Source organism: Littorina saxatilis, linkage group LG13, assembly GCF_037325665.1.
Source record: "Littorina saxatilis isolate snail1 linkage group LG13, US_GU_Lsax_2.0, whole genome shotgun sequence".
NCBI lineage: Eukaryota > Metazoa > Mollusca > Gastropoda > Littorinimorpha > Littorinidae > Littorina > Littorina saxatilis.
The window spans coordinates 11,726,372-11,750,438 of NC_090257.1; the positions used below are offsets into that span (position 1 = coordinate 11,726,372).

Sequence of the window (24,067 nt, forward strand, 5' to 3'; positions counted from 1 at the left end):
ACGCTTAGAGCAGGCATTTTTCTATGTATTAACGTGCATGTTAAGTCCATTACACTCCACCCTTACCTGTCATAGTGCCTCTCAAAAGCCTTTCATGACATAACTTTGACTTAAAAAATTAGGGGGTGTGCTTCGGAAATGAACTCTCACACTTAGTGTTTATAAGCTATATCATCAGATGTACTTGCAACTAAAAGCCCAATAAATGCACTTCCCTCTGATATGTATTTCATTAGATTGTGGCTTACAAAACGTCTTTTATGAGATTTGACATTATCCAGAAAAATGAAAATGACGTGACGTAACACAATTTTTGAAATGCAAGGCTTCCTGGTGCCGCTATGTGTTGCACGCAAACAATCTTTTTACTTGCTGTTTAACACCTTCCATTTACTTGATAGTTCCCTCAAACATATTTACTCTGCTGTCCATATTACCGATGTTTGCAACAAAATGTTTTTTTCTGAACTGCATTTTTAAAAAAACTGGGCTACTTTGCCTGAAAATTGCGTATAGCTGCTGCCACTTTTGGGTACCAAGAAAAGTTGTTTCAGAGACTATATGCATTTGTCTGTCAAATGAAACCAAATTTGCTCGGGAGTACCTCCCGTGCCTTAAAATCGGCCTAAGAGCCATGTTTATTACTCGTCTATCAGGGCCTATTTTCTAAATCACTCACCAATTACTTCACACACACACACACACACACACACACACACACACACACACACGCACACACACACACACACACACACACAGGAACACACACACACACACACACACACACACACACACACGCACACACACGCATTGACAGACAGACAGACAGACAGACAGACAGACATACAGACACATTACAAACTGAGGTGAAATGAACAAACAAGATACATTGTATATTTATTATGTTTCATTCAGTCAGTAAGCAAACATGTAAATGGTACAAACAAAGAAAATTGCAATGCTCGTATGCATTGTAACCATTTAAAAAAAAAGGAATCAAAAATGCTTCATGTTCGCAGAACTCAGTATATTGAAAGGTGTACCTTGACATGAATAATATAATAGACACTGAAATCCTTGGTAAAAATAATAAACGCTGTTAATGAAAAATAAACCGAACAATGGATTCCAGCATATTGCACGTGGATTCTTACACATTGTACAGCAGGTCATGGATCTCTCTCTCTCTCTCTCTCTCTCTCTCTCTCTCTCTCTCTCTCTCTCTCTCTCTCTCTCTCTCTCTCTCTCTCTCTCTCTCTCTCTCTCTCTCTCTCTCTCTCTCTCTCTCTCTCTCTCTCTCTCTCTCTCTCTCTCTCTCTAGGCAGTGCACCAGGTGATTGAGAATCTGGATGATAAAAGATCTCACTCCACGATGCGAACGACTGTGCTAAACCTAGAAGACACAGACACTCAACGCGGACTGGTTTCCATGCCGTGACGGAAACGATGAATATTGTGTTTTGCTTTAAATGTCTCGCAAAGCTGTACCCTTTACCCCAACCAACCCATTTTGAAATTAACCTTCGTGTTTATTCAATAAAATGTCAAAGCGTCAAAGCGTCAAAGCGTCTCTCTCTCTCTCTCTCTCTCTCTCTCTCTCTCTCTCTCTCTCTCTCTCTCTCTCTCTCTCTCTCTCTCTCTCTCTCTCTCTCTCTCCCCCTCTCTCTCCCCCCTCCCCTCTCTCTCTCTCTCTCTCTCTCTCTCTCTCTCTCTCCCCCTCTCTCTCTTTGTTTTCGTTCTTTTCTTCTTGTTCTGTGTCTTATTTTCTATCTGGCAAAGTCCTCTTCCCAGAACCTGCTCGCAATTTCATTTCTTGAGCTCAAGATAGGGACAGTTTCATGTACATTTCTCTCTCCGCTGGCCCCCCTGGCCCTTTGTACTTGTTGGTCTTCTTGACGAAGCCAGACTCTATCAGAGAGTAGGCCATCTCCACCAGAGTGTCACGCATGTCCCGTGGCTCAATCTTCAGAACTTCTATCATCTGAAACAGGTAAAGCAAGAGCTATAATGTCCATGAAAATGCATCGAATTATCTCGAACCTGATGTCCATAAAATTGCATTGAATATTCTCGAGCATGATGTCCATGAAAATGCATTGAATAATCACGAGCCTGATGTCCATGAAATTGCATTGAATAATCACGAGCCTGATGTCCATAAAATTGCATTGAATTATCTCGAGCCTGATGTCCATGAAATTGCATTGAATAATCACGAGCCTGATGTCCATGAAATTGCATTGAATAATCTCGAGCCTGATGTCCATGAAATTGCATTGAATTATCTCGAGCCTGATGTCCATGAAATTGCATTGAATAATCACGAGCCTGATGTCCATGAAATTGCATTGAATAATCTCGAGCCTGATGTCCATGAAATTGCATTGAATTATCTCGAGCCTGATGTCCATGAAATTGCATTGAATTATCTCGAGCCTGATGTCCATGAAATTGCATTGAATTATCTCGAGCCTGATGTCCATGAATTTGCATCGAATAATCACGAGCCTGATGTCCATGAAATTGCATTGAATTATCTCGAGCCTGATGTCCATGAAATAGCATTGAATAATCTCGAGCCTAATGTCCATGAAATTGCATAGAGTAATCTCGAGCCTGATGTCCATGAATTTGCATCGAATACTCTTGAGATTGGTGCTTGGCTGGGGGCATTGTATATCTCATGTATTAACCTTTGCCGGATGCCGCTTTTGACTACACACTCCCGACGATGCGGGTTTGTCTGAACCCATACATTTGAAAGAGGGTTTTTACCGTTTATTCCTCTAACGACGATGCGGGTTTGTCTGAACCCATACATTTGAAAGAGGGTTTTTACCGTTTATTTCTCTAACGACGGGGTGGGTTCAGGGAAACCCACAGCGCTACTTCAGTGGGTGCATCGAGTTTCTCCCTTCACCGACCTCTTGAGGGGGAGGGAGAGGGGGAGGGAGAGACTGAGAGAGACTGAGAGACTAAGAAAGAGAGAGAGAGAGAGAGAGAGACTAAGAAAGAGAGAGAGAGAGAGAGAGAGAGACTAAGAAAGAGAAAGAGAGACTAAGAAAGAGAGAGAGAGAGACTAAGAAACAGAGAGAGACTAAGAAAGAGAGAGAGAGAGAGACTAAGAGAGAGAAAGAGACTAAGAAAGAGAGAGAGACTATGAAAGAGAGAGAGACTAAGAGAGAGAGAGAGAGAGAGACTAAGAAAGAGAGAGAGAGAGAGATTAAGAAAGATAGAGAAAGAGAGACAAATAAAGAGAGAGAGAGAGACTAAGAAAGAGAGAGAGAGACTAAGAAAGAGAGAGAGACTAAGAAAGAGAGAGAGAGAGGCTAAGAAAAAGAGAGAGAGAGAGACTAAGAAAGAGAGAGAGACTAAGAAAGAGAGAGAGAGAGAGACAAAGAAAGAGAGAGAGAGACTAAGAGAGAGAGAGAGAGAGAGAGACTAAGAAAGAGAGAGAGAGAGAGAGAGACTAAGAGAGAGAGAGAGACTAAGAAAGAGAGAGAGAGAGAGACTAAGAAAGAGAGAGAGAGAGAGACTAAGAAAGAGAGAGAGAGAGAGACTAAGAAAGAGAGAGAGAGAAAGAGACTAAGAAAGAGAGAGAGACTAAGAGAGAGAGAGAGACTAAGAAAGAGAGAGAGACTAAAAGAGAGAGAGAGACTAAGAAAGAGAGAGAGAGACTAAGAAAGAGAGAGAGAGACTAAGAAAGAGAGAGAGAGAGACTAAGAAAGAGAGAGAGAGACTAAGAAAGAGAGAGAGAGACTAAGAGAGAGAGAGACTAAGAAAGAGAGAGAGAGAGATTAAGAAAGAGAGAGAGAGACTAAGAAAGAGAGAGACTAAGAAAGAGAGAGAGAGAGAGAGAGACTAAGAAAGAGAGAGAGACTAAGAAAGAGAGAGAGAGAGACTAAGAAAGAGAGAGAGACTAAGAAAGAGAGAGACTAAGAAAGAGAGAGAGACTAAGAAAGACAGAGAGAGAGAGGCTAAGAAAGAGAGAGAGACTAAGAAAGAGAGAGAGACTAAGAAAGAGAGAGAGAGAGAGACTAAGAAAGAGAGAGAGAGAGACTAAGAAAGAGAGAGAGAGAGACTAAGAAAGAGAGAGAGAGAGACAAAGAAAGAGAGAGAGAGAGAGACTAAGAAAGAGAGAGAGAGACTAAGAAAGAGAGAGAGAGACTAAGAAAGAGAGAGAGAGAGAGAGAGACTAAGAAAGAGAGAGAGAGACACTAAGAAAGAGAGAGAGAGACTAAGAAAGAGAGAGAGAGACTAAGAAAGAGAGAGAGAAAGAGAGACTAAGAAAGAGAGAGAGACTAAGAGAGAGAGAGAGACTAAGAGAGAGAGAGAGACTAAGAGAGAGAGAGAGAGAGAGACTAAGAAAGAGAGAGAGAGAGACTAAGAAAGAGAGAGAGAGACTAAGAAAGAGAGAGAGAGACTAAGAAAGAGAGAGAGAGACTAAGAAAGAGAGAGAGAGACTAAGAGAGAGAGAGAGATTAAGAAAGAGAGAGAGAGAGAGACTAAGAAAGAGAGAGAGAGAGACTAAGAAAGAGAGAGAGAGAGAGAGACTAAGAAAGAGAGAGAGAGACTAAGAAAGAGAGAGAGAGATAGACTATGAAAGAGAGAGAGAGAGAGACTAAGAGAGAGAGAGACTAAGAGAGAGAAAGAGACTAAGAAAGAGAGAGAGACTAAGAAAGAGAGACAGAGAGAGAGAGAGAGAGAGAGACAGAGAGAGAGAGAGACAGAGAGAGAGACAGACAGAGAGAGAGAGAGAGACAGAGATAGACAGACAGTCAGATAGACGGACAGTCAGATAGACAGACAGACAAACAGACAGAGCAACTGACAACAGACAGACAGAGAGATACGGACAGACAGACAGAGAGACAGACAGTCTCTTGGAGACAAACAGGCAGACAGACACTGTTCCGCCGCTTTGGTAATTATGGGTGTAGCAGAACCCGCGCCGTCGGCAGAGGGATAGTTACAATCACTATTACTCTTTAAAAGTATGGGTTTGTGTGAACCCGCGCCATCGGTAGTGTTTATGTAAATTATCATAATCAATTAATTTTAATGTTTTGTCATGTACACACTAAAAATTTGCAGACAGAGAGCAAATTAGGTGTGTGAGAGATACTTAAAATTTCAAAACGATACCTTTAATGGTTCCAGAGTTACAATGATTTTAGTGTGTCTCTGGGTACAGGTGAACCCAGGAAGCACGGCAAAGGTTAAAAAACGCCGAAACAAATATACTGGTAACGTTCCAAAATGTTTGATAAAATAGGTTGACGTGCTATATACGTAGTGAATGTTGCGTTTACATGATGAGTAAACATCTCAATAACTACCATTTGCTTTTTTTCTGAGTTTCATGACTTGAACTTGGCACACGTTTGGCATGGACTTATTAAAAACATGTTTTGCAACACTTAACATTTATTGTCGACACGTCCCAAACAATTATCATGGGTGGAAAGAAGCCCACACATTCAACTTCTCTCCTTTGAAATATTCACACAAGAAACTTCTTTCTACGTTTAATGATAAAAAAACACATTCAACAAACAGCCAGGAAGTTGTTGGTGTGCGATGACGTGAATAGATGGTCTTTTCCTAATTAAAAATGTTGCTATAAAAACACACACAAAAACGTACTAATAATTTATATACAGACGTAAAGCTGTTTGTTCATTCGTATACGTGAGACTGCTGTACTTACCCTGGTGTTGGCAAACAAATGCAGGACGCCGACTTCGGGCAGGATCTTCTTGATACTGCTGTCAAAAATGCTGGCGATTCTCAGCATCATTTTCGGTGCAACCATTGTTGGGACATTGTATCCTGAAAGCAAAAGAAGAGAAGAAAAGAAAATGGTCGTGTTTGACAAGGATTGCTCAGGGATTTTGTTTTGTAGATGATACATTGTTTTCTTTGCAAGACAATCTTAAATCTTACATCTGTCCATGGGAGAAAAAAAAATCTTCGTTAACGCACACCAAAAATCAACTGAATTCCTTGCTGGTTTTTGTGCAGACTAGGGATTTTTTGTTATCACTGAATAAATGTTGTAACTGACACTGTACTTGCGTTGAAATCAATTCATCGCAACATCCTTCTCTACACAGGACACAGTGTTTGGTGCACGTTAAATGTCAAAGCAGCACCGCCCTGATATGGCCCTTCGTGGTCGGCTGGGCGTTAAGCAACAAACAAACAAAACAAAAAACCAGGAAACAGTCAGGATGTTGATTCTTGGTCAGTTTTAAAGTGGAAGGGCGGTCTGAGCCAATATAACAGATCTGTGATCTAGGGTTTTCGCCTTAGTGTTGCCTGCTCTTGAGAGAATTGTGATATCCGGTACAGAATCGTGGTAGAACAATATTAAACCTGCGTTTACATAACGCCCTTTTCTCTCGCAACTATAAACATTGGAGCTCAGCGTTTACAGCCGCAATAAACCCTGGCCTGCAGAGGTTAGTGGCCACTGTGCCCGCTAATTATCAGGCATGAAAACTGAAGAAAAAAAAAATACTGAAAACAAAATTCGAAGGCGCATAGCGCCAAGTTTCGCAGGCGCGTAGCGCCAAGTTTCGCAGGCGCGAAGCGCCAAGACTTCTAGGGGGGTCCGGGGGCATGCCCCCCCGGAAAATTTTTTGTTCAAGGGTGCAATTTGGTGCAATCTGGGGCTATCTGAGCCTTAAAATTGGATTCAAACATGGCCCCAAAACTATTTTACTATAACTATGACTAGGAAAAAAAAAAAAAAAAAAAAAAAAATTAAAAAAAAAAAAAAAAAAAAAAAAGGAAAAATACTGAAAATAAAACAAAATACGGTTTATTTTTTTCAAAAATACGGAAAATACGGAAAATACGGAGAATTTTCATGCCTGATTATGGTACGACAATTCCCCCCCCCTTACCTTTTTACACCACTCTTCGTTTTGATAGATGTAACTTTCAGAAAAGTCATTTGTGCAAAAAAGGCTACAGGTGTGCGTGCGTGCGTGCGTGTGTTTCTTTGTGCGCATGTGTGCGTGAGGCATTTTAAGCGGACACTGCACAAAATGCAAATCGGAGCTCATTATTCACTGTAATGCCAATGATCGCTTGCTTCGCAATATTTTGACGCGTTTGTCTGAAGGGGGCGCAACTCTCCCACGGCCCATAAAGACAGGATGACGTACCTTGTGGTCCAAAGACGCCTTTCAAGAGGATGCCCATTTCCGAGAACCACATGTTTTTGGTGCTACAGATGTGTCGATTGCCTGTAACATGTGTTTCAAAAAGGTAAGATAAACATGAACAACAAAACCTATAACGACAAAAGAAAGATAAGGACGGCCTGGATGTTTACTGCACAGTAACAACATGTCTGATGTCGCAACCAAATGACTATAGTTGAGCGCATATTTAATTACACAATTGCAGAAATAAAACTAAAACAGACGATAGAGAAGCTGGAGTTGGTTGCAGTAAACATTAAAATACGAGCAATGAAGAACAACGGTACTGCCCAATTGGCCAGGGTTTAACGTTCAAGAAACAAACACCAACATCAACAACCATGACAACCACACTTACAACCACGGTAATAACAACGGCAACAAAAACGTGACGTCCGCGAATAAAACAGCAATTCAAAATCAGCAGTCATCAAAAAACAAACAAACAACAGCAACAACAACAGGCTAACATAATCAAACACAGCCATAAAATGACAACTTCTGCCAAGCAGACATACCGCATAAAATATTAATACGTAAGAAGGACTACATCATATTATATGCAAGCTGCCCTCCGACCTCTACATACCAGCAGCTTCCGGCAAGGTCATTGCTCGCACATGCGCCTGGGCGACATCTCTGACGTCAACCATGGGAAAGTTGTTTTTGGGAAGCATCGGCATCTGCCTCTCCAACAACTTCTGCATGATCTGATCAAAGAATCGAGCGTACATTATCATGAAACTATCGAATGTACATTTTCATTGACAAATGCGTAAATAGACGTTTACCCTTAGGCTGGTTGTCGCGACATATGTCGCGCTACTTTACGTATACTGTCACCTGGTTGTCATGTCACCTGGTTGTCACAACATATGTCGCGCTACTGGCTCAGTCTGTTTGGTCGGTTCCGATTACCTCCCATGGCTGCGAAAACCTATATGACCGTTTTTTGTTATTTTTCTCTCTGTTATTGTTAATTCACCAGTGGCTATGTAACATGTGTTACAGAATTGCACCAGTGTAAGGGTTAAAAAATAAAAAAACACTCTTATTTTGTGTTAACTTCAAAATGTCCTGTCTTTGTCCTGTTTCCTGTTTGTTAAATGTAACCTATGTTGAAACTTGCCTCGCCAAGTCAACTATATCTCTGTCTGTATGTCTGTCTGTCTGTATATCTGTTTGTCTGTCTGTCTGTCTCTGTCTGTCTCTGTCTGTCGCTGTCTGTCTGTCTCTGTTTGTCTGTCTCTGTCTGTCTGTCTCTTTTTTTCTGTTTTTCTTTAGCTGGCAAAAAATATATCTTATTGCTAAAGAATTCACACGAAAACACACACACACACACACACACACACACACACACACACACACACACACACACACACACACACACACACACACACACTCATTATCACACACACACACACACACATACACACACACACACACACACACACACACACACACACACACAATAACACCAACACAGACCTCCACACTTGTACAGGAAGACCCATGCAGAGGTGGGCCCATGATGAGTGACGGGTTGATCACTGCTAACTCGAACTTCTGTTCCTCTGAAAATACATCGGCTTGATTTTAATGTTCAGGGTCCTCACAAAGACCAAAATTTACCAGACTTACATGGTCAATTAAAAAGAGAGTGAAAGAGTGGGTGGGGAGAGAGAGGGAGAGAGAATCGGGGGTGGGGGGGAGTGAAAGAAATAGCATTGAAAGAAGGACAGAAAGAAAAAAGACAGAAAGAATGAGAAAAAGAAAGAATAAAAGAAAGAAAGACAGGAAGAAAGAGAAAAAGACAGAAAAAATGAGAAAAAGAAAGAATGAAAGAAAGAAAGACAGAAAGAAAGAAAGAAAGAAAGAAAGAAAGAAAGAAAGAAAGAACACAAGAAATAACACAAGAAACAACACAAGAAAAAAAAAAAAAAAAAAAAAGTAACCGCTTTTTCAAGAAAAACAATCAAATAGGATAATGACGATCAATTATCAGGGGACTCTCCCCACCCACTCTTTCTCTCTCGTTGAACAGCTTGGTGGTTATATGTGCCAGGATACCTTCAGTCTCATTATCCAGACTTAAAAAGGGCGATGCATTTTATACTGCAGAATACTATAGTAAACTCTAAAAAAAAGAATTGTAAACTATATTAAAAGAATGATGTTCTATTGTACCAACTGCAGCATAACATAGTTACTGCGGTAAACGTAAAGTCACAGCTCCGAGATGACCAAAGTCTGAAGGGTACCCTTGGCTCTGCTTTGTACATTTTTTTGATTCCTCTATTTATTTTGTTCAGGCCCTTAATGCCTTGTGAATAATCCCCCCCCCCCCCCCCCCAAAAAAAAAAAATAAAATAATTATGGTTTAATTAAAACATATGAAAACTGCAAATTACGTTCACCTACTGCACAGAGCGGTGCTATTTTTTTCCGCAAGAAACGTCAGAACTGATTTTAGTGTTGAGTACATAAATGTAAGACATAGTAATGTGTTCTCCTGGTTGGCTAGCTGGCTGTGTGTATGCCGCTCTACACGCATTCATACCACCTGACTGTCTGTCTGCATGTGTGTCTGTCTATCTGCCTACCTGTCTGTCTCATGCTGGCTATTCTGATCTTACGGCAACAGCGGCCTTGTAAGGCGTCCGCCCAGTGAGCGGGAGGTCGTGGGTTCGAACCCCGGCCGGGTCATACCTCAGATTTTAAAATTGGCAATCTAGTGGCTGCTCCGCCTGGCGTCTGGCATTATGGGGTTAGTGCTAGGACTGGTTGGTCGATCCGGTGTCAGAATAATGTGACTGGGTGAGACATGAAGCCTGTGCTGCGACTTCTGTCTTGTGTGTGGCGCACGTTAAATGTCAAAGCAGCACCGCCCTGACATAGATATCACCCTTCGTGGTGGACTGGGCGTTAAGCAAACAAACCAACAAACAGCGGCCTTGCGACAGTGTCATTCAAAACTCACCAGGCAGTTCCTTTATGAAGTTCCATGCGGCTGTTTCTGCCAGGGTTTTGCTCTTGGAATATGGATCCTGTTTTGAAGGGTCACTCCACGAAGATTCGTCCCGTGGCTTGTCGTGCGTTTCTGGTGTCCCTGACAAGATAACAGAAGAACAACTGACGACTGAAGATGATGCTAAAATCATTGTGTTCTCTTCACACTGAATCAAAAAGTAGGGAGGCTATATACACAACCTGGAGAAAAAGAGCGCCAGGATACCCCCTGTGTATTGGTGCACCCGTTTGGTTTAAACACAATTGTATTCAAAATACAGGAAATAAAACAATTAACAGTATGCTTAATAATAATACAGTCAAATAATAATAGTACAGTCACACACACACACAAAAAGTGTGTATTGTGGGTGATTCAAGGACGCACTTATCCCATGTAAAAACCAGGACACTTTTGTGATGGTTGAAATGATGGGTTAGGGCGACTCAAGGCGCACAGTACGAAATATGAGAGAGCCCTGAAATGCAGCCGCTCGGCGCAGAAGGGACGTACAGCACCCATTATTTAGATTCTGTGGAGCTGGCAATAGTACAAAAGTCCGATAGAAAACTGGAACCAAACTGTATGGGGCTAAAGAGTTAAAGACAAAGTCCCTCATATATGTAAACGATTCGGCTCACCATCTCAGATCTGGCCATTAGACGGGCGCAGTGGCGTGGTGGTAAGACGTCGGCCTCCTAATTGGGAGGTCGTGAGTTCGAATCCCGGTCGCTGCCGCTTGGTGGGTTTAGAGTGGAGATTTTTCCGATCTCCCACTGAGGTCAACTTATGTGCAGACCTGCTAGTGACTTAACCCCCTTCGTGTGTACACGCAAGCACAAGACCAAGTGCGCACGGAAAAGATCCTGTAATCCATGTCAGAGTTCGGTGGGTTATGGAAACACGAAAATACCCAGCATGCCTACTCAACGAAAGCGGAGTGAAGCTGACGATGCTCTCAGAGTATAGTGTGGGGAACCCAAATGGGCAAACGAGCTCACAGGTAACCAGAACATTCTGGAACGCTGAAGAAGAAGAAGAAGCCTGAACTGGCCAGGCTATTACATTCGATACGGTCATCACTCCACTTACACGTACACGTACCCTAACAAATCAACATTCTACTTTCTATGCAGAGCTTTGTTTTAGATAAAAATAATTTCTCGTGGCTTTTGAGAGAGTAATTTATCGAAAAAGATTATGAGCAGAAATCTTTTAACTGGACAGACTGTGCCTTTCAAGGATCCGATAGTCAAAGAAGACAGAGCAACTTACAATCTATAGCTGCACACGAGCTGGTCAGCACAACGCGCTTGACCGTGCCAGCTTTGGCACATGCCTCGAGAACACTCAGTGTCCCCTCCACGGCGGGTTTGATGACCTCGTCCTCGTGCTTGGGGTTCTCCAGCGGGAAAGGGCTGGCCACGTGAATCACGTACGTCATCCCTGACACGGCTCTGAGATGTGAACAAAACAAATATTGATTCGCTTGTTTGCCGTGTCTTTTTACATTTAGTCAAGTTTTGACTAAATGTTTTAACATAGAGGGGGAACGGGACGAGGGTCGTGGTGCATGTGTGTGTGTCTGTCTGTCTGTCTGTCTGTGCGTGTGTGTGTGTAGAGCGATTCAGACCAAACTACTGGACCGATCTTTATGAAATTTGACATGAGAGTTCCTGGGAATGATATCCCCGGAAGTTTTTTTCTTTTTTCGATAAATACTTTTGATGACGTCATGCATATCCGGCTTTTTGTAAAAGTTGAGGCGGCACTGTCACACCCTCATTTTTCAATCAAATTGATTTTGTTTGTTTGTTTTGCTTAACGCCCAGCCGACCACGAAGGGCCATATCAGGGCGGTGCTGCTTTGACATATAACGTGCGCCACACACAAGACAGAAGTCGCAGCACAGGCTTCATGTCTCACCCAGTCCCATTATTCTGACACCGGACCAACCAGTCCTAGCACTAACCCCATAATGCCAGACGCCAGGCGGAGCAGCCACTAGATTGCCAATTTTAAAGTCTTAGGTATGACCCGGCCGGGGTTCGAACCCACGACCTCCCGATCACGGGGCGGACGCCTTACCACTAGGCCAACCGTGCCGGTACCATCAAATTGATTGAAATTTTTGTAAAGCAATCTTCGAAAAAGGCCGGACTTAGGTATTGCATTTCAGCTTGGCGGCTTAAAAATTAATTAATGACTTTGGTCATTAAAAATCTGAAAATTGTAATAATTTTTATTTTTATATAAAACGATCCAAATTTACGTTCATCTTATTTTACATCATTTCCTGATTCCAAAAACATATAAATATGTTATATTTGGATTAAAAACAAGCTCTGAAAATTAAAAATATAAAAATTATGATCAAAATTCAATTTCCGAAATTGATTTAAAAACAATTTCATCTTATTCCTTGTCGGTTCCTGATTCCAAAAACATATAGATATGATATGTTTGGATTAAAAACACGCTCAGAAAGTTAAAACGAAGAGAGGTACAGAAAACAACCTCATACACACAGATATTCTACTTCATGGACACCCCTCCTTGCAAACAAAAATTAACAAAAAAATCTTTTTAACAGTGCAGGAATTTATTGGACAGTCCGGCCGTTTCGAACAGATAAACATGTAAAGTGAAAGCAAAATCGACACGTCTACTCGTCTCTCTCTCTCTCTCTCTCTCTCTCTCTCTCTCTCTCTCTCTCTCTCTCTCTCTCTCTCTCTCTCTCTCTCTCTCTCTCTCTCTCTCTCTCTCTCTCTCTCTCTCTCTCTCTCTCTCTCTCTCTCTCTCTCTCTCTCTCTCTTTCTCTCTCACTCACTTTCTCTCTCACTCTCCCCCTCTCTCCCCCTCCCTCCCTCCCTCTCTCCCTATCTCTTACTCGCAAACACCATAAATATTATATATGTATTCCCAAACGGATTTTTGTTTTGATGTACAATTTTCATTCAATTTTCTTTTCATGTTTGCAAGCTTTTCATTTAAACTGTACAATAGCCGCCATTTATATTATATGTAATTTTCTAGAAATAGTGAACACCACTATAAGCATTATGCTTGTTGTTGTTTACTCAATATGCGTTTTTTGTAAATAATGCACAAACGTTAAATAAAACAGTTTAAACCAGGTACAGAAAAGCGTGCTATGCAGCACAGCGAAACCACTACCGCGCTGAACAGGCTCGTCAGTTTCACTCCATTTTGCACAAGCGGCGAACTACGGTCATTGTGAAAAAATGCAGTGCGTTCAGTTTCATTCTGTGAGTTCCACAGCTTGACTAAATGTGACCCTCCACCACGAAATGAGTCGCATGTCACCTCGCGCGGTTCTGCGCCTGGCTTGATATAAGTCCGGAGAGTGTATGGTAACAGTGTGAGGGTCACCTTAGTCACAGGCGTATAACTCAAACAGTTTCCGCTCTTTTCTAAAACGGTTTTCACCACTGGATAGAGCATAACAAACTCTTTAGGAAAATGTAAAAATATGAAAATCATGCAAAGGTGACATGCGACTCATTCCGTGGTGGAGGGTCACAAATGTTGTATTTTTGCCTTACGCGAGATCGAGCAATTATCTCTCTCTCTCTCCCTCTCTCCCTTCCCCCCCTCTCTCTCTCTCTCCCTCTCCCTCCCTCTCTCTCTTTCTCTTAGCAGTCTCTCTCTGTTTCGTAACTGAATAGTCGTCGGTTGCTAAAAATCCCCCCCCCCCCTCCCCCGACTTACCTTCAATATAATGTCGAATTGGAGTGGCTGTCATCCGTTAGCCAGCCAGCATAGAACAATACTTTGAGGGGGAAAGGAAACACACGGTCCTTAGCGGATGACTTTATTCAGACAACGAAGTCATTCGGCGCTCAGTGTTTTCCGGGTAATTTTGGACGAGTCCATCTCTCAACATCAAGTAGGGGGAACTCATGTGATCCAATATTATAATGAGCTAATACAAAATGCTGCGGAAAAAATGTTAGAAGTCTTTTCTGAAGTAAAACAACAGCACCGTTTTACCGCAGCATTCTTTATTTAAATTTTACTGCACTGAAATGTTTTCCTGCGAAAAAAAGAGGCTTCGGCGGATGATGACATTATTCAGAAATGCTGCAGAAAGAAACGTTTTTCTGCAGTATTTCTGTTTTCCGCAGAATAACTGAATGAAATCATTATCCGAAAAGGATAGGTAGTCTCTGTTTCCGCGGCGTTTTGTCCTTCTTATTATGACATGAGTTCTCCATTTGTTGAGAGATGGACTCGTCCAAAATTACCGAGAAAACAGCGCCGAATGATTTCGTTGTCGAAAGTTCAAAGTTGCAAAATTACGCTGGTAACACACTTACCTGTCCGCAGCATTATCAAATTTGCATAGACGGACGCAGTAGTTCACTTCGTTTTCGATTTGCTTAAAAAATTATTCTCGCTTCTGATTGGGCCACTGTTGAGCAAGCTATTATATCCCCGAGGGGGGAGGGGGGGGGGGGGGCGGATACAAACGCTACTTTACAAGATCGTTAGTTTTTCTGGGTAAAAAAACTATTATTACAGGTTATTTGTAAGAAAAAGGTATTCCCAATAATGCTGCATAAAAACATGTAAACATTATGTTGCGGAAAAACTACTTTGAGAGGGAAAGGAGGCACACCGTGAGGATGTCATTGTCCTTAGCGTATTATCCGTTTTTCAGCTTTTCTGCGGAAAAACAGTAATGATGTAGAAAAAACCGGTTTACCTGCAGCATTTTTGAATAATGTCATCATCCGCAGAAGCATCGTTTTTTTCCGCAGCAAAACAGTTTTCCAACAAATAATGCTTACATATTTTTCTGCGGAATTATTGGGAATAACTTTTTCTCAGGAATAACTTGTCAATCAATCAATCAGTATGAGGCTTTTATCGCGCGTATTCCGTGGGTACAGTTCTAAGCGCAGGGATTTTTTTTATAATTTTTTTTATGCAATTTATATCGCGCACATATTCAAGGCGCAGGGATTTATTTATGCCGTGTGAGATGGAATTCTTTTTACACAATACATCACGCATTCACATCGGCCAGCAGATCGCAGCTATTTCGGCGCATATCCTACTTTTCACGGCCTATTATTCCAAGTCACACGGGTATTTTGGTGGAAATTTTTATCTATGCCAATACAATTTTGCCAGGAAAGATCCTTTTGTCAATCGTGGGATCTTTAACGTGCACACCCCAATGTAGTGTAGACGAAGGGACCTTGGTTTTTCGTCTCATCCGAAAGACTAGCACTTGAACCCACCACCTAGGTTAGGAAAGGGGGGAGAAAATTGCTAACGCCCTGACCCAGGGTCGAACTCGCAACCTCTCGCTTCCGAGCGCAAGTGCGTTACCACTCGGCCACCCAGTTCTAAGGAGACACACTTGTGACAGTTTTTTGTACCCAGAAAACACTGAGCGCCGAATGACTTCGTTGCCTGAATAAAGTCATAATCCGCTAAGGACGACTACCTCCTAACCGTGTGTCTCCTTTCCCCCTCAAAGTATTCAAGTTGCTGACTGGCTAACAGATGACAGCCACTCCTATTCAACATTGTATTGAAGGTTAGTCTGGGGTGGGGGGTGGAGGTGGGGTTAGCAACCGACGACTATTCAGTGACAGAACAGAGCGAGACTGCTGAGAGAGAGAGAGAGAGAGAGAGAGAGAGAGAGAGAGAGAGAGAGAGAGGGAGAGAGAGAGAGAGGGAGAAAGAGAGAGAGAGAGAGACAGAGAGAGAGAAGGAGGGAGAGAGAGAGAGACAGAGAGAGAGAGAGAGGAAGAGAGAAAGACGAAGTGAGAGAGAGAGTGTTCGAATGTCTAGTTTACATACATTTTGCATCAAACCGGATTATGCGTCTGCTGCCCCATTCGCGACAGTCTTCAACCCGGTGTACGATCATTTCGCATATTTGACCGCCTCTCGCATGCACGCTCTAACGAATGATTCCAACCCGACATTAGCACTCCTTTGCATCAAGTATGACTCCTTTGTCACTAAGACTCCCGTACCAAAGCTGAATACGAGCAGTTTTTGTAAAAACAAGCGCATTTCTACATTTGAAACCCACCGAGCAGCCATTTCCGGTGCTTCGTCACCACGATTTCTGGTTTTAACATTCAAATACGGGAAAACGCAAATCCTTCTTCAACATATTATGCATTTCGAAACAAAGTTAGTCATCGCAGATGCAGTAGCTCACCTTTAATCCAGACAAAAATCAACAACTTTGTGGTAAAACGGGAAAATGCAGGCCGAATCGAGTGTTTACCACTGTTCACCAGCTTACCACTGTATAGCCGGTTATCCCCCGTGCTCTTGTTCTTCTTCGTCTCTCATTCCCGGTCTGACAACGCCAACTATTCCCTCGTCAGCTGGTTTAATAATCGCCTGTCTAGTCTTTTCAGGCTGCGTTTGTAGGCTGCAACTCTAACGCCACTGTACACTCGTCGGCACGAGTGGGCTTTTCACGTGCATGGCTGACCCGTCCCCCCCCCCCCCCCCCCTCCCCCGCTCCTATGTAGGCAGGCCGTGTTCAATTTAAAGGGGACACACACTGTGTATTTTATGGGGTTTTTATATTTAGTCACGTTTTGACACGAGGGTCGTGGTGTATGTGCGTGTGTGCGTGTGTGCGTGTGTGTGTGTGTGTGTAGAGCGATTCAGACTAAACTACTGGACCGATCTTTATGAAATTTGACATGAGAGTTCCTGGGTATGAAATCCCCGAACATTTTTTTCATTTTTTTGATAAATGTCTTTGATGACGTCATATCCGGCTTTTCGTGAAAGTTGAGGCGGCACTGTCACGCCCCCATTTTTCAACCAAATTGGTTGAAATTTTGGTCAAGTAATCTTCGACGAAGCCCGGACTTCGGTATTGCATTTCAGCTTGGTGGCTTAAAAATTAATTAATGACTTTGGTCATTAAAAATCAGAAAATTGTAAAAAAAAATAAAAATTTATAAAACGATCCAAATTTACGTTTATCTTATTTTCCATCATTTGCTGATTCCAAAAACATATAAATATGTTATGTTCGGATTAAAAACAAGCTCTGAAAATTAAATATATAAAAATTATTATCAAAATTAAATTGTCCAAATCAATTCAAAAACACTTTCATCTTATTCCTTGTCGGTTCCTGATTCCAAAAACATATAGATATGATATGTTTGGATTAAAAACACGCTCAGAAAGTTAAAACAAAGAGAGGTACAGAAAAGCGTGCTATCCTTCTTAGCGCAACTACTACCCCGCTCTTAACTTCTTGTCAATTTCACTGCCTTTGCCATGAGCGGTGGACTGACGATGCTACAAGTAGGCCTATACGGTCTTGCTGAAAAATGGCATTGCGTTCAGTTTCATTCTGTGAGTTCGACAGCTACTTGACTAAATATTGTATTTTCGCCTTACGCGACTTGTTTTATTCTCTTTTTGTGTTTTTTATTTTTTTTTATTTTTTTTTACATGTATATGCTGTACATTACAGAACATCACATACATAAGGGGACAAATTCATAAAACAGAACACGTTTGGACAATTACAACACACAGGGGGTGGGAGAGAGGGGGGGGGGGGGGGAGGAGTGATCATGGCTTGGTGGTCGCAGTATAAAAAAATTAATATGTTTAAAAAAAAAAGAGAACCTAAGGGTTACATCAAAACATGCATATACAAGCGCCAATCCTTGTTAAAATGTATCTAATGTATTATTCATAACTGCGTTATACTTTTCACAAATAAATCTTTGCTTACAATTTCTACTAAATGTCTGAAAATGAGGGATCTTTTTGTTCATGTTGGAAATGTATACGTGGTGTTTGGCACAAATTACTAACACATCAAAAACTTAATCGGTGACTACATTGTTTGCCACTACAAATAGAACCAGTTCTTTCGAAAGTTTTATATTGTCACAATGGGTGTCACAATTTGCATACTCTAACATGATAATGACAGGAACTGTTCCGTGCTCACTTAATTGGTCTTATTTGTGCTTGCGTGTATTCATACAAACAGTTTCAACAACTCACGGTTCCCATGACTCCGGCTTGTTGAGGTCTGCCTCCACCAGTTCCAGTTTGTGCTTGGCGTCAGGACACAGGTTGTAGAGATGTTTCACCTTGTCCGTGTTTTTCAAACTGCGCACCGTTCCGCGCACCACGTGACCTGCTTCCTGCAGCTGCTTCGTCACGTGACCAGCCAGGTACCCGGATGCTCCGGTAACGAGGACCTTCTCTGCAGAATTGTCAAACACATACGCTGCATAATTATGTAGGATTCCGAATAATGTGTGAAGTACAATCAGACAAATATATCTTGTTTTGAGATATAAAAAAATCTTTAAAAAAAAAGAAAGAAGAAAAGGTCTTATTATAGAGGGAGTTTTATAACAGATGTAACTTTTACAAAATAGATTTTATGAAGAAAACATCCTTGCAAGAAACGACAGAAAAAATCGATAGTTTACAGTGAAACTGAAGTGGAAGGTCTTACAATAGAATTATTACTCAACATCGGTGACGGTTTTGGGGAGGACTGCTGTAAACATATATTGATCCTACATTCGTGAGAGAGACACTCGTGATATAATAGTCGTTCAAATCACACGTGTGTATATCATGTAAATGAGGTAATGTCAAGCAAGTCTGGCAGGGACCTGTTTTTCCACTGCTTATGATGCCAAGAATTTTTAGAACTAACACGTCACGCCACACGTTCAGAGTGACGTTTGTTTTACTTTTACGTAATAGATTGCACGAGGCTTTAGAAGAGATCGAGGTTCCAAAACAAGCGTCTTCAAGTTAGCTGCCTCGACTGCAGGACATTTTTAGTAAAATACACGTAAGTACAGTATGTAGGATAAACATAATACTACATGGCTTGCTGTTTCGTATCAGATTTACACTCGTTGCTTTTTCAAAAAGTGAACAGCTCGCTTTCGCTCGCAGTTCAATATCTAAAAAAAAACCTCGTGTAAATCTGGTACGACACAGCAAGCCATGTAGTATTCTCTATATATCATGCATTCCTTCCAGGGAAATATTGGTGACTCAATTCAGTAGAAAGGTTAATTATATTGTAAGGACGGGAGCAAGAATGAGCAAAACAGTGACATTTTAATTTTGTGACACGATGCACCATCATAAATTCGAAACTGACAAAGTGAGATTGAAGATAAAGCATAAAACTACAGGCTATACAAATAAGTCAGCCTGACAGCGTCAACTATTAGTAGACAGACTTGCACAAGGATTTTAAACAAAATCTATGCTTGTCGTGACTTCTCGGTCGACTACCAAACCAGGAAGTAAGAACAAACAGCCAGGATTACAGCTTACGCATATAATACTGATCTGACTGTCTGTGTGTCTGAGTTTCTGTCTGTGTGTCTGACTGTCTTTTGTGTCTCTGTCTGTGTGTCTGTCTGTCTGTCTCCCTCTCTCTCTCTCTCTCTATCTCTCTCTCTCTCTCTCAGTCTCTCTCTTTCTCTCTCTCTCTCTCTCCGACTGAGTCTCTCCGAGTCTCTCTCTCTCTCTCTCTCTCTCTCTCTCTCTCTCTCTCTCTCTCTCCGACTGAGTCTCTCCGAGTCTCTCTCTCTCTCTCTCTCTCTCTCTCTCTCTCTCTCTCTCTCTCTCTCTCTGCCTGTCTGTCTGTCTGTCACGGTGTCTGAGTCTCTCTCTCTCTCTCTCTCTCTCTCTCTCTCTCTCTCTCTGTCTGTCTGTCTGTCTGTCTGTCTGTCTGTCTGTCTCTGTCTCTCTGTCTCTCAGTGTATCTCTCTCTCTGTCTGTCTGTCTGTCTGTCTCTGTCTCTGTCTCTCTCTCTCTCTCTCTCTCTCTCTCTCTCTCTCTCTCTCTCTCTCTCTCTCTATGCCGTGTGTGTATGTGCGTGCGGCGTGCGTGTGTGCATGCGTGCGTGCGAGTGTGTGTGTTTGTGTCTGTGTGTGTGTGGGTGTGTGTGTGTTTGGGTGTGTGTGCGTGAGTGTGTGTGTCCCTCCCTCCCCCTACCCCTCCCCATCTCTCTCCCTCTCTCTCTCTCTCTCTCTCTCTCTCTCTCTCTCTCTCTCTCTCTCTCTCTCTCTCTCACCCGTTGCCTTCACATACCATACATCACTGATGTCAATGCCGGCGGCATGGAATTTGAAAGTCCGGCTTTGCGTACAATGTCAAACTTACAGCAGACAGCGTAAGCAGCTATCAGTGCATGTACACTGACTGCTTACAAAACAACCTGTTAATCCGGTCTCATGCCTGTTCGACCAACGACATGTCCACAGGAGCTTGTATCAAATCGCCGGTCGATCATTATTTACAGTCTACTACTACTATATACTACTACTATGTATCAAATCGCCGGTCGATCATTATTTACAGTCTACTACTACTATATACTACTACTATGTAGTACATAGTAGTAGTATATATATATAGTAGTAGTAGACTGTAAATAATGATCGACCGGCGATTTGATACAAGCTCCTGTGGACATGCCGGTGTGAATACACCCTAAACATACACAACGATCGAGCAATTCTCTCTCTCTCTCTCTCTCTCTCTCTCTCTCTCTCTCTCTCTCTCTCTCTCTCTCTCTCTCTCTCTCTCTCTCTCTCTCTCTCTCTTTCTCTCCGAACCACGACAGATCCACAGACACGGACAAACACACACACACACTGACACACACACACACACACACACACATACACACACACACACACACACACACACACACACACACGCACACACACACACATACACACACTAACACACTCGTCAGAAGAGCAGAAGGCACAGACAAATGCACAGACACATATTAAATCGTTCAGCTTCTCTTACGCTTTCCTAATCTGTTCGTTTTATTATTGTATTATTAGGCCCTGTCTCTGAGGTAGAACGACGACAGTGACACAACACGGCACACACAATGTGATCTCTCACACTAACAATACTAACACAAGTGTAAATCGAAAACATACACTTACCCGCTGACATGATTTTTGAGTGTGCTGTTTACAGCACTGCGGCAAACGATACAGTGTAAATGCAACAATCTGGTCGTCCTTGGAAGTTGAAGAGACCCGAATCACTTACACGTGTACACTAAATCTTACTTATACACGAACACGTAGGCCTATATTACTTCCTATATACTGATTTGGCCAGTGGAAAAAAACACACGCCATGCAGCGTAACTCAGTTGCGAACTGGTTCACAAAATGCCGGAGCTATTGACGCTACAATACCATTAGCGAGCGTAGACACACACTGAATGCTTATTAATTTTGTTTGGATTTTAGCCTCTCACACAGAAACGCATGTGCTGTAGGCGTATATCTACTGCTATACGATTAGCGAGCGAAGACACACACTGAATGCTTAGTTTGTTTGTGATTAGACCTCTCACACAGCAACGCATGCGTTGTAGGCGTATATCTACTGGTTGACTCAACTGAAAATGTAACTCAATAGACTACAACGTTCCAGGTCAAGTTTGTCGCACTGCAATGTCTGGGAATGTTAATCACTTTACACTCCTATCGACGACAGTGCCAGCTAAATATAATATGCTCTCTCCGACCCGGGAATTTCACTATATTGTTATAGGCTACAATTACAGCTCTCGTTATCACTTTGTACTTTAGAAATGTACACTGTTAGTGACTGAAACTACAGTAGCTCGTATTTTCCTACAATCGCTTTAAAAACACACACTGTTTTAACTGAATCTATATACAGTAACTCGAATTTTACTGCAGTTAGTTTTTCCAACGTGCACTAGCTCCCTTGGATTATATACTGCAGTCACCGTAAAAAAAATTAAAAAAAATTTAAATATTTTATTTATTTATTTACCTGTCTGCGAATCGAGTTAAACCTGTTCTTCGATATCAATTATTCACTCTTTCGCCGACGAAGCCTAGGGGTAGAATTCCCACTCAGTTGATTTTAGAGCAAGTCCGAGAAGAACAAAATAGCTGTGTCATTCTTGTTTCGGGCCGGCTTACTTATATAATTAAAGTAGGGGAAGGGCCCTATATATATATCCCACTGTTTGTTTTATGCTGATAACTAGCTATTTTCTCGCGAAGAAGTTTCATTTTGTGATTGGTAGATGTTCTCTCTTCGATTGAACCGAGTAAGGCTTAATTAGAGCGAATTAGCTTTGGTAGACATTCACTAAAATATTGAATATATAATAAATTCACAACTGGTCCATATTAGGAACCTGCATGGGCGCCTAGTATGGACCAGTGAAGAGGCCATCACGAATCAATGTAAAAAAAAAAAAATTAAAAAAGCCTACTATAACTAAATTTAACATGATACATCTCAGTGTGCCAGTCAGAATATTTCAAATATTAATCAGATTTATTTGTGTCAGTTCGATGAGAACATTATTTGAAACATAACCAGAAACTGAAGAAACTAATCAAAAACAAAGAGAAAATAAATGAATTTGATCATCAACTTGCACGTAAAGAAGACTGTTGGATATTTGGAAAGCTTTTAACGCTATTTATACTAATTATAGGTAATTCTCACGCACCTTCTTAATGAATGAATAAATCGGTCTTTCTCTTTTGATTTAGTTCGACTTGTTCAAGGTGGTCCATATTGAATGATGCTCATGCTTTGAGATTTTGCTATTTTTTTTCCTCCAGAAAGACGGTGCTAACACTGCTAACATGTAAGATTTACATTCTTAGCTGTCTTGTGCAGCAAATCAGGTTCTGTAGGCCTATGTAACGAGTTGTGTCTTTCTTTGTTCGTTCATGGGCTGAAACTCCCACGGCTTTTACGTGTATGACCGTTTTTATCCCGCCATTTAGGCAGCCATACGCCGCTTTCGGAGGAAGCATGCTGGATATTTTCCGCGTGTTTCTATAACCCACCGAACTCTGACATGGATTACAGGATCTTTTTCGTGCGCACTTGGTCTTGTGCTTGCGTGTACACACGGGGGTGTTCGGACACCGAGGAGAGTCTGCACACAAAGTTGACTCTGAGAAATAAATCTCTCGCCGAACGTGGGGACGAACTCACGCTCACAGCGGCCAACTGGATACAAATTCAGCGCGCTACCGACTGAGCTACATCCCCGCCCTGACTGAGCTACATCCCCGCCCTGACTGAGCTACATCCCCGCCCTGACTGAGCTACATCCCCGCCCTGACTGAGCTACATCCCCGCCCCTGTTTGTGTCTAAAGTGAACGTTGCCAGAAATGTAAAAGAGTGAAAAAAGCTAACGGCCTTATGACTTGTGGCGTCCGTAATAATATTGTTTACTGGATGATAACCCGCTTCGCCGGGTACCGGCTTCGCCGGGAAGAAGTAGAGCCGAATACCAGGCTGCGCCTGGGACCCGGCTTTGCCGGGTGTACGCCGGCTTTGCCGGCGCACGAAGGAATGGAGATCTAAAAATAGTAACGTGCAGTGACCTTCTTAAAATAGTAACGTAGTAACGGGAATATGGATTGACGCCACACGAAGGAAGGAAGATCTAAAAATAGTAACGTGCAGTGACCTTCTAAAAATAGTAACGTAGTAACAGGAATATGGATTGACGCCACACGAAGGAAGGGAGAAAAACGCGCAAAACAAAACACTGGAGAAGATAAGGAAGAGTTACTGGGAATGGATATAGTGGAAGAGAGAGAAAGAGAGAGAGAGACTGAGTGTGTGTGTGTGTGTGTGCGCGCGTGTATTTGTGTGTGCCAGTGTAGCCATGTGTGCATGCGTGCGCGTGTATGTGTGGGTGTATCATGTGTCAGTTGCAGGTGTGTGTGTGTGTGTGTGTGTGTGTGTGTGTGTGTGTACTGTATGTGTGTGTGTGT

General features: G+C 42.1%; 1 protein-coding gene across 1 annotated transcript; it reads right to left on the minus strand.

The window, feature by feature from the left end:
• Positions 1 to 1,671: 1,671 nt before the first annotated feature.
• Positions 1,672 to 21,675, minus strand: LOC138983593 (uncharacterized). The gene is made up of 9 exons (XM_070356871.1): positions 21,214 to 21,675; positions 18,269 to 18,473; positions 11,500 to 11,681; positions 10,195 to 10,323; positions 8,703 to 8,788; positions 7,804 to 7,924; positions 7,176 to 7,256; positions 5,711 to 5,832; positions 1,672 to 1,981 (listed from the first exon to the last, which is right to left on the minus strand). The coding sequence occupies exons 1-9, from the start codon at positions 21,221 to 21,223 to the stop codon at positions 1,820 to 1,822; spliced, it is 1,098 nt and encodes a 365-aa protein (XP_070212972.1). The 5' UTR covers positions 21,224 to 21,675; the 3' UTR covers positions 1,672 to 1,819.
• Between the last annotated feature and the right edge of the window lie 2,392 nt (positions 21,676 to 24,067).